Source organism: Chlamydotis macqueenii, chromosome 7 (assembly GCF_036417535.1).
Source record: "Chlamydotis macqueenii isolate bChlMac1 chromosome 7, bChlMac1.mat, whole genome shotgun sequence".
Lineage (NCBI taxonomy): Eukaryota > Metazoa > Chordata > Aves > Otidiformes > Otididae > Chlamydotis > Chlamydotis macqueenii.
The window spans coordinates 20,123,704-20,135,739 of NC_141562.1; the positions used below are offsets into that span (position 1 = coordinate 20,123,704).

The 12,036-nt window shown below is 40.6% G+C and overlaps 1 protein-coding gene across 2 annotated transcripts in view; it reads right to left on the reverse strand.

Moving 5' to 3' along the window:
- Positions 1-12,036, reverse strand: part of ARHGAP22 (Rho GTPase activating protein 22) — a 125,837-nt gene that overhangs the window by 57,619 nt on the left and 56,182 nt on the right. The window contains exon 1 of one of the 2 annotated variants that reach the window (XM_086751968.1): positions 1,365-1,433. The exons of the other annotated variant lie outside the window; for it this stretch is intronic. Coding sequence (XP_086608094.1) covers positions 1,365-1,416 — 52 coding nt within the window. The 5' untranslated portion in view covers positions 1,417-1,433. Of the gene's footprint in view, positions 1-1,364; positions 1,434-12,036 lie in introns of those variants that run through there. 2 annotated transcript variants of the gene reach the window in all.

Consider the following 12,036-nt stretch of genomic DNA (forward strand, 5'->3'; position numbering starts at 1 on the left):
GAAGCCCTGGTCAGCTAAGTGCTCCAGAAGATGATTAAAAAGAGGGAGCAAAAAAATGTTCTATGCTCCCTTGTAAAGTGGCATATATATGTACACACATACAACAAAACTCTAAAACAGAACTTAGTAAAAGCAATTAAGAAGTCTTTTCTCCTTCTTTCTAATTCTATCCTTAGGAATTCCTGAATGACTGTGTAAATTTGTGTACACATGCACACTTTTTGCTCAAAAAAAAAAAAACAACCCAAAAGTTGGTACCAGTGGCTATAGGTCAGCTTAACTCAATTCTCATATCCCAGCTGCTAGTTGTTGTTGTGCAATCCCCTTTTAAAATAGGAACTCAGTAGGAAACACAGAAGTAGGTTAAAGAAAGCAAATTTACATTTCTTCAAAACCTTTTCTTTAACTTTAAACCTGTGTTGAAAATCTATATAAGCCCACCTTCTAGCTATACCTTAGAAAGAATTTATATTCAAAAAGGGAATTACAGAAATGCACATAATAAATAAATGTATATACATGTAAATGCTTAGCCAGGTAAGCAAGTCAGATTCCTCAGATCCCCTGGAACTGATGCATGTCCCAGCTACAAGAAATCACTACTGTTAGCCTTTATGCAAAACCTACATGCGGACTGCTGGCTAGATAACAAATGTCACAACAAAGACACATGCAATGGAACAAGAAAAATACAAGCAATATGTTTCTCTATTAAGAGGTTATTACATTATCAATTTTAATAATACTAGAGACAAACTGCTCTCTTGAAGAGTTTTATATCTACCTGGAGGTAGAAAAATCACATTGCCTGAAAAAAACTCACACAGCCATTCTCAAAGCAAACCTTACAACAGCAAGCTGAAAATCTATGTGGAATCATGAACTCAGGTAGCCATACATAGGAAGGATGCTAAGAGCAAACATGCTTTTCCTTCACTTGGTATTATTTATTTGATTATTTCAGTGTAGATTTTTTAAAAATGCTCCTTTTGGATAGCAGAAACAAAAATAATAGAGCATTACTCAGCTGCCTACCTAAACTTATCTGGCAAAACAAACATACACAGACATTCTGTTGCTGTTTTGTTCTGCATTAAGGATTCCATCCCTGTGCAAAACACATGCTTCATGTTTAAAGGGTTAAACATTCTCTCGCTTAGTCGGCTTTACTGAATGTAAAATGCAAGATAATAACGTACACTGTATCTTGAACCAAAAACGCACACAGCATAATAAAACCCCCTGTACTAATCAACCATCAGTATGAATAGATCCATTCCCACTGCTTGTTAATTCAAAATAAATCCTTTACTGTGATTTAAAGCAAACCAGACAACAAACACACAAAAAATATCATGACTTACCCTTTCGGAGACACTTGCTTTTCTTAAGATATTTGGCAGTAAAAAACGGCATGTCTGCAACACTAAGGTTTCAGTCAAAGCTGACCTTTTATTACCAAGTGCTAAGAGCAAAATGACTGGACCAAAAAGGGAAAGCAAATTATTATACCAGGTCTTTAAAATGCTCAATGATGAGCAAAGGGAATTCAGAGTGGGATAAAGTATGTCAAGTTGCACGGTGGGGATTGCAGATATCTTTCTGCTCATTAGCACTGCTGTTGGAGTTATTTAAAAGTGTGCACGGGGGAAATGAGGACAATTTCCATGACAATATGTACAGTATCATATAAGGAGGAAGCATTTTTTTCAGGCAGAACTTCTGCATTACTCAGCTGCTACAGCAACCAGCAATATGTTCAGAAGAAAAGAAAAACACACACACATCAGGTTTGGATAATGTAAAACACCTGACTCTATTAACCAGTTCTTGTCTAGAGAGGAAAATAAATCACTATAAACCTCCCATGTCATATCATTGGGTTATCCTCTCATTTTCTTCTGAAGCATCTCTGTGAAAAAAGGGAGCATTGCTAAGCAGTTAAAGAAATCATGAGAAGGTTTTGATTCCAGACAGTCACCCCAGTACCCCATGCCTTGGTTTCCCTGACTTTCAAATGGGGTGACAATATGGCCTTGTTTGTATTTGTAAAAATCCTCGAGGCTCTTGGGCAGTAAGCAGTAAGAGAAAAACAAGTCCTTAACTCCATTGCTTTGCCCTCCATGATTACAGTTGTTTGTTTTCCCCTCACTTTGCCATGCTGCTTTTGAGACCAAAGGCCACTTAAAAATCTCTTGCTTTTATTCAGCTGAGATGATCTGATCTGGAAATTCGCTATTATTTGTGTTGGAAAATACATAAAAGCAGAGAGGTCTATATTTCCATGGGTGCTTTACCTCTTGGCTTTTACTGCTTCCAGCCTTTGTGATACTGCCAAGTCATCACTGCACTGAGATGCAAGTAAGCAGTAACCTGAAAGGGAGAACATTTAGAACCTATAACCAATAACCTATTGACTGTTTGGAGTTGAAGTCAGCCTTCTAGACTAGCAAAGGAAGTGATCCTAATGAAACTAGAAAAGCCAAGTTTCATGCTTGAGGAAAATCCATTCAGCATGCAATCTGAAAAACTTCATCATAGTTTAGTATTTATAAATCCTACAATGCTTAATAGGTGCAATGTATCTCTACCACCATACCAAAAAAAACCAAGTCTCTACTCTCTTATTAGACAGTTTGGAAATCAGTTGACAAGCTTTCAGACACGCAAACAATTCTTCCATAGCAAACTTTAAGCTAAGCTGAGGTTAAACTTAATTAACTTATACGAGTAAAAGGGTACTTCAGCATGTATGGAGCAGAGAGGAACAGTAGAAAGGAAAGAGGTGAAAAAAGACTCCCTATGAGTCTGTGATACAGGCAATTGCCATCTGTGAACCACTGCAGGCTGTAGATTGGACTTGAGGAATTCATGTGATCTCGGAGTGGAGGGGGTCAAGCTCACTACTGTCCTGCACTTGGAGATGGCCCAATACCATCTGCTTTGGAAGCTGCAAAAACCTTGCACATATTAATGTGCATGTACCTACTGCATCTGTTCCATCCATGATCAAACTGGCACCCATCTCTCCCCCAAAGACTGGGGAGTATCGCTGTGTGAGAGTATGGAAGAATAAGTCTAGTAAAGCCTATCTACAACATATTTAATCCGGAAACAATGCCTGATCCTAATCTCGTGTTGTCAGAGACTACTCAGACTTTCTTCCAGATCTTACACAATTCATGCCCTCATAAATCTTTCCGCAGGTATCTGGAAATGTTGGGTGAAGGCTGCTTTCCACCACTGCTAATCCCTTCCAGAAGACCCCAAAGATTTACACTAGAATCTGGTTACTTTGAAGGAGAAACAAGTTCATCCCTGAACCTCATGACACTTCCTTCTGCTGTCATTGTGTAGTACATGGCAAAAGATCTCATGCTCAAACAGCCCTTGGAACATCCCCTTTATCCTTCAGCTTCCTCTTTGCCAGCAGATGTGTCCCTCACACAGTGACACACCAAGCTGGAGTTTCTGCCAGAGTAAGTCTGCCTTTTTGCTCACAGTAAATTAAAAAGAAAAAAAAAGAAAGCCCAGTAAAACCACAGTACCACAAGGGAATTCCCTTCTCTGTCAGTTTAACACAGGGTCAAATTTAGACTAAGGCAGTAATCCCTCCCAGCTGGCTAAGAATCTGGCCCTTTAATGACCTTGCACAAAACCCTACTGCTTTTATCTCCAGTACCCCTATATTCTGCCTCATTTCTAACTCACTGTGCCCTTAGAGCTAAAAGCAGAGGTTGCCCTCCTGTAAGACTTGCAGTTTCCAGGGAGAACTTTGAATTTATGCAAACAAACATTTGTGTCTCTCATCCAGGCCAATGAAACACAGAGTCTCTCTTACACTCCCCACCTCCTACTGCCACAACCTACTTTGACCTTGTTTCTTCACTAACACCTTGTATCTTCATGATGGGGGAACCATTCTTTATAATTTTTCTATTGCTCAGGCATAGCTTTTCTTAATTAGCTCTCCAAACAGACAGAGATCAGGTGAAAATTTCTATCCTGGCAAAAATCTGCAGATGCCAAGAATTGAATTGGATCCAAACCCTTAGATGTTATCATCCACTCAGCTTTCAGTTTGCTTCCTTTAATAATGCTTTTAGAAAGAACTAGATACAACTGGGACTGCAAAAAAAAACCTAAATATTTTTCTGTTATGTATCATCACTTCAAAAATGCATTCATATATAGTTATCGAGTCTCTTCTCTTTTGATGGTCCTCCCTCCCCCAACTTCAGATTCCAATCACAAACAGATACTGGCTGCGGATTGCACAGAGCACAATCTTTCCTGTTATCAGCAGACTGGCTAGTGCAGAGAAAAGCACCTGTGATTTTTAACACTGCATTTTCTGTAACAAGTTCCAGCATCAGGTTTCAAAATGCTTTACTAAGAAAGTCAGCATCATCTTCCTCATCTTACAGATGGGAATTGGAGAAAGGGATCGTGACTTCTGTACAATCACCACAATATCAAAAAAGGGAGTAAGAGGGAGATTTTTCTGAATGTACATAAGTGATCAGCATATAGGTTTTTGGTTCCCCTTCTCTTTCCTGTGACCCAAGAGGATTTCACCACCTTGGAGGAACAGTGGAGTGACTGACAACAGACATGAAAACTGCTGCTTTCCATTAAAGGCTGCTAGTGGTGACCACATGTTGGAATTTTCCACTGAACTACAGCCTTCGGGGACTTTCTGCTGTTATTTCCCACCTGGGCAAAGTTCGTATGAAACTCAGAGAAAGGCAGCAAGACTAATTTATTTTTAAAGCATTTGATCACAGCCTATGTGATAAGACTACATGGCTCACAGCCCTTGAATGCAGAAGATGCCAGTGACTAGTGGGGAAGGAAGAGAAGTGAAAATGGAGCAGCTGCCCTCCATCACCCAGCAACACCATGCTCTAGAGTGAAAAGCCATGGAGGAGCAGGCACTCCCGCTCTGACTCCACCACCATGTCCAGGCTGGAAGGGGACTAAGGCTCTCTGCAGCCCATTGTGGTAAATGAGCAGGCAGGCAGCCGTCAGAGGATGGCATGGCCACATGCCGGACAAAAGCTGCTGTGCTATGTGAGTCTTGACACAGGAGGGATACCAGATGACAGCAGTAATGCTCATCCCAGCCTGCTGCCATACCCCTGACTTCTATTTTAGCAGATGGAAAAAACATGCATTTAGGGCACGTATTTGAAAAGATTTGTCACCTCGCAAAGTGACCAGGAGAGATTTCTATCTGTTGCTGATTGGGCTGACAAAAGCAGCCCTTATTCCTTTCAGCAGTTTAGAACTCAGCCTGTCCTAAAACAAGTAGGGTCATTTTAGTCTGTGACCACATACATAAATTGTATCTGCAGAACAAAGGAATCTCAGGTCAATTAAAAAGATCCTGTGGCTACAATATTCTTCTGGGAAGATGCCATCTGCATATGCTTATTACAGCCACATAAATCCCACCCCTCACTTGCCTCAAGGAAGTAATCGTCTTTAAAAGCAAGCAAAATAATTATTTTTCCAACATACTTGTCATTATTAATTATGGCTAGAATAGCCAAGTAGGAGCTCATGCCCAGGCTTTTAAATGCTTGTAAATAGTTAGCATGACTGCCTGTAACTTTACAGCTTTTTTTGCAGTGTTAACATCAACATACTAGGGCTTCATTAAATCAAGGTACTCACTGATGAGCTACAGTGTGATTCATCTGCAGAACACTAAGACCCCTCATGCTTATCTGTCCCTAGCAAGGATGGGGTTTAATTTATACCTATGCTATGTCTATATTCGAGCACCACCAGCTGTATTCCTAACTTCATGTTCAAGCAAACATGTTCTAATGAAGAAGAGATTTTCAAAACACAAAGACAGGAGTTTGCAGGAATCAAATTACAAAAGTCCACTGAGTTAGAGGCATTTCACTAACCCACTGGCCACCTTTGCAAAGCTCTGCAGCATGAGTCTGTGAATGTGCAATATTAACTTCCTAAAAGCCAGAATGCAAACTTTGGCCTGGCTCCTGTACTTCTCCCTGGGCCAAATCTCCCACTGAAGTTGATGGGACTTTCCCTGCAAAGAGGCTACAGAATTTGCCCTAGCCTTCCCCGCCCAGTTTAACAGGGTGGGGCCTGGGAGGGGAAGAGATGCTATTTCCCTAATACATCTCTGTATTTCCTTATTCTGCTTACCAGGACTTCCTAAGATGTAGAGAGTGATGTGTTGAAAAACCACTTGATACAGAAGATTACAATGAGGCATAAAGCCCAGTGATAGCTTCCAGAAGGTATTTTTATCTTAACTGATTTTTAAATGACATGTTTCTAAAACAACAGTGACTTTTGTTTGTCAACCAGCCTGCACACAATCTGGCTTCTGAATCACTACTACTCCAGGCATTCACAAATTTCAGGTCAGCCTACCAAAATCAGGAGACTGGCTTCCAGCCAACAGGAATTTTTCATTATTATTTATCTTCTGGTTTCTGAGTCTTTATAGACCCTATTTGGTAACTTTATTTTAAATTCACAAGCAGCAAGAGCCTTGCTTTTTACTAATGAAAGCTGGCAAGATTTGCATAATCATAGTATTCAGAATTATGCCTTTTAAGGGAAACCACATACATAATAAGAAACAGTGTATGAATTTAGACCTATGTATTTCTCAATAGGAAATCCTACAGCCTTGTTAGATTTTTCTTAATTCACTTTGGAAGTGAAATAAATGAAATTATGTAGGTACCTAAACCAAAAAGAGGACAGAATTATATCTATAGCACTAAATAAGCAGAACAGGACAAAGTGGTAAGTCTACAGGGCTTAGTTAAAAGACACTGATACAGCAAACTGATTCAGTAACACATTTTTCCTGCTGTAACTGAGTGCAAAGCATGGCTTAGTGACACAGTAGGTAAAAAAGGACTGAATAAATCACTGTAAACCTGCAAGCATTATGAGAGAAGGGCAAAAGCCTTTGCTTATATCCTCAGCACAGGAAATCCCTGCAATTTTGCTCCTAGTCCTACTACCAAAAAAAAAAGTTTAGCACAAACACCTGTACTCTCCACCCCAAACAGGATAATGAAAATGAACACAAGAACAGAGAGGTGGGAGCTGAACGGAAAGACTGCGTGTGCGACACAAGCTAGCAGCACAGCTTCTGTGGGGTATCCTTACCCTGCTGCTCCAGAGCCACTGGTACAATCCCCTGGCAACCCCCTCCAGTGCTGTGCAGCCTCTCACCACATCTCCCAGTGCTGCCAGTAACCAGGAGTCACAACCTTAGCCCCTGCGTGCGATCAAGGAAAACCCCCCGGGCACCAGCTAAGGGAAAAGGGTTGGTTTTTTTTTTTTTATATCCCCAGAGTAAGCTCTGATTTTCATTCTCATTACACAACCGCCACTCCACGGTCCCTCAAGCATACATAATGCAAGGCAGCAATACCAGCCTCACCATGCAAACCTCCCCAGGCTTTTATAGGGGCAAGGGGAACGAAATGGTAAAATGCAAGTCAGTCATGTAATGAATTTCAAAGCCGCCTTTAATTACAACTTCTTCCTGTTTCCCTGGGCGTTGGGAGCACTGCTCTAAGCAAGCCACACTGGTAAACACAGTCCTCCTCGTCTTGTTAAGCTCATTCAAGCACATCTGCCTCAGCAATTCACCAGCTTTGAACACAATCTGAATTCTAGGCTACAATCAGGCTCAAGTACCAAGGTACTGTACTTCAGTATTTCTATTTTCACATCCCTCCATTGAGCAGAGGCTGAGACAGAACTTCTCTTTCATGAAAAATGTGAGGAAACAGAAATAGTGCAGGTTCCCATCAGACTCCTAAACCAAGGATGTGCCTTCTTTAAGGGTTACACTGCTGCTTGCCTGTGACCTGCACACCCCTTTAGTCCTGCACTCTGGCCAGGAGGATCCCTTCTGTTTGGATGATGACTCCTCAGAGCAGCGACTCAACAGTTAATTTTCTGTTCTACCTTTCTCTCAGCCAGAGCTGACAGTAGGCAAACATCTCCTCTTCAGAGCTGGCAATTGCAACAATGTCTATTCAATCAAACAAAAACTGCCTGTATTTCAAGGTGCAGCAGGAGAAAAAAAACAGAGTCATGATACTGGGCCAAATTCTCAGCAGGTAGAGCTCAATCAGTTCTAATGATGTCAGCAAAGCCTAATTTATCCTCAGCTGAGGATCTGGCTCCATTTCTTTCCTCAGCACAATCACAGCTGGGAGCTTTAAGTCTGTTAACTGAGCTCCAGGGCTAGATTTATACTAAGAGCTTTTCCAGAGATGCTAGAGGGACATCAGTACACAGACTGAAGCATCATTCTAGTACACCTTCAGCTTAGACTAACAAAGCTGCAGATCTGCTCCCATAACACATCCTGTAGTTCACACTGAACAAAAAAAAAAAAAAAAAACCAACTCATGTGAAGACAGGTAACACACCTAACTGCATTGGCAGTGTATTTGCTAAGGCAGCTTTGTTGGCCAAAGAGCACATCTGTTTTCACCCTTGACCAGTAAAGAGTTTATAATGTACTTTTGGCTTCAGACTGATGCAACTAGAGTAATCTAACTACACTGCTACCCACAGAAGCATCTCTGAAACAGAACAGAGCCAGAAGAAATAGAAGCTGTATTTCAAGAAGATTGGAATTTTTTTAATTCAGTGCAAATGGGTTTGGCCTAAATTAAAACCTCTCAAAATATTACATTTTGTATAAAGTATTTCAATATTTTTCCTGATAAACATGTTCTCGCCTAAAAGCTGATCTACAGAAAAAAAAAAAGCTTATGCAAAAGCAGTAAGTGTAAAAATAAACGAAAAACATTTGGTTTGGAAGACAATAAACTGTCTTGGGATGACCCAAAATGAATTTTTTTTGTTGTTGCTTTGCTGAGAAGTAATTTGAACTTCTCTGTCTGATTTTCCCCAGGAAACCTAAACCACTATCTTTCCCCAGATTTTCTCCCCTGAGATAATTACTTTCCTAGGAAAAAAAAATGTAGGTAAGTAATAAAAAAATAAAAATAGAAACCACCCCAAACAGTAACAAGAAAGCCTTTTACTTTTTTTTTTCAGTGGTATCTAGATTAAGCCCTGAGAGTTCTGCTTTGTTCAGAAAAGGCCCTGCAGCTGACAGTGTTACAAGGACTCGGACAGCTCCTTTCCCAGTGGAGTAGGAAATGGAGAGGAGGAGACATTGGCACACACTGTGCTCTGAACAGCTTTGATCCATTTACAGCCACCAGCTAAATGTTTCACACCACTGGCCTCATTGATAAGAGCTGTCAGCATCCTCATCACTCCTCTACTGTACACAGGTCCATACATAGTCCATAGGTGTGGCTACTCTGAGTTTGCATTACTTCGCTTTACTCATTTGTCCCTAGGGAGTGAAACATAGCCTCTCCATCCTTCATAGTGAATATGCTGGATGTTAGGCTTGATGTCCTATGCAAATTCACTACCATTTTGCTTTAAACTGCAATCTAACTGCTCCAAGTTCCTCTCCCTCATTGCACGGCAGAAAATCATCCCAACATACCTGAAACCAATGCAGTGATACACACTCAAACACATTTGAAGAGCCATGAATTTAGATGTTAACTCTGAAACCCAGTAATGGTGATGCAAATATCCTCATCTAACAGATTAAGATGATTTGTGACTAATCATTTGCACACAAACACCCAGGTAACACACTCAGCCCCCCGTCACCATAAGTCACTAGCTGCACCATGACAATTGCCATTTTAGAGTGGGGACAACTGCTGTCTCCAGCTGCCAAAAATGGTGTTTTGCTACTACAGTACTCCTTCAAAGACTGAAAACTAAGCATTTAGACAGATAAATCATTATCGATTAGATGTGATAACAAGGCACCAACAGCTTATATCAAGCACATAATGCAACCCCAGGGCAGGGAGGGAGGAGGACTCAGTCTGAGGATGGAGGAAGGATCGGAGCAGGGGGTATCCAAAAGCCTCACACATTTTAGGCTATACAGCACTTGCTCAAAAGGGTTAGATCCCATGGGCTTAACATACTGGAAAACTGGACCCAGCCTGGATCACACTGATTCACAAGTCCAATCCCCAGTATCAGTGGTACACAAGTTGTTTAGTTCAGAGTATATCATACACCCCGCAATGCTACAAGCTAAAAAAGTTTCAGAACATTATACAAACTTGAGACTTTAGTTAAAACAAAGAAATAAAACTATAAAACAGAAGAATAGTCATAATCAGTCAGATAAGAGTTGGATCTATAGGGAGAAGGAACAGAAAAAGTACAAGGAGAGACTGGGGTTTTTTTTGCTGTTGTATATGGCATACAGACATATGTATGTTACAGCTATATGTAACAGCTAACAACAGACTTGTCCTATGAGTGTCTAATCCCTTTCTGAAGCCATTTAGATTTTAGCTCCTATAATAAACTATAGTAAAATGAGCGATGCAATTTAATTGGGAACTTTTGTTCATTTCGAAAACAGGAATTCTGATCATTTAAGCAATGCTAGCTGCTGTGTTATGAAAAGTCCTGAATAATTAATTATTCCCTTTTGTTTTGTCCATACTGTTCAGAGTTATATGCAATTCTATTGTACCCATCTTTCAGTCATGTCTTCTCAAGATCTAGGCTGTTTCTTCGTTCATCGAAGCTATGCAAACACCTGCAATTATTCCTGTTGCTCTTAATTTTGGTATGTCCCTTTTGGGGATTGTTGCAACAGAGTAGCGGAGATCAAGAACATGATCAAAGTCCTAAATCTGTTTTTTTTTGGTTTTTTGTTTTTTTTTTTTTACAGAAGAGCACATCTCTGTTGAACAAAAATGGACAGATAACCATAGGAAATTGGTTACTGAAGTCATTGTCAGAAACAAAGCATCTCTAATGGCATAACTGAAGGTATTTTCTCTAATTTTTAAATGAACGCAAAGCTGTCAACAAACCTCTAGCACATCCTGTTCTATCACATGCTCCTATGGGACTCAGGTGAGGCTTGGGGCACAAAAACCAGAACAGATTGTAAATTTGCAGATGAAGGAGGCAGCCCGCTAACAAGCTCAGCCTTCCAGGTAGCATTGTTCTACTCCAGTCAGTAGTACTATACTGACTTTTGTCTGATGAGCACCATACCTGCAAAAAAAGTGTGGAGGGCAGCATGGGGAATTCAGGTAACTGGGTGGGTTTGTTGTTAATTTTTTGCATTGTTGTTGTGTTGCCAGTTCTTGTTTTATGTTTTTTATAAACTACTTTTATATCTTCTATTTTCTTGTTGAGGAGTTGTATACACAGGACAGCAGGTGAGTGAAAGTGGAACCAAAACAGTCCCCAACAAGCACAATAAACGTAGGAAAAGCTTCTGATATTCAATACCAACACACAGCGATGATGACTAATGCACTTTTCACTGGAGAAGCTAGACCCTCAGTAAAAGTGGGCAAATGAGGAATAACATTAATAGCACCTTATTCTTGCATTTCAGGTTGTAGAACTGTCAAGGAGAGTGTGATCTTCCCCAGGATACTAGCACCTCGCTGGTGTTGAGGTGAAGAATGGAAACAAGACGTATCCTCTTCATCTAGGTTTTTTTGCTCTGCTATTTCTTCCCCATTCCTACAGTATATGTGTACAGTGTGGTTTCAGAGTACAACACTAGGATGCCTGCATTTTCAGTCCTAGCACTCACAGCTTTGATCCATACATGGCTATTTTAGGCACAGGCTGCTACAACCAAGCAGTGTGAGAAAACTTGCTGGAGTCATCTTGTCTCCTTAGATCTTTTTCGTTACACTAATTAGAGCAACAGCGGCAGCACATTAGCTGAGACTTCCTATTTTGATACACATTGAACAAGATGCCTCACTGTACAGCAGCTGACAGCGCACAACAGACATGCTGCCATGCACCGCCTATCCACTACACATGGTCAAGAAGTCACTACAGAAGCCATTGCTCTGCTACAGCCATCTTTCCTGAAACTGTCCACAGCGCTGCCACAAGAGGAGCAGGCAACAAATATTG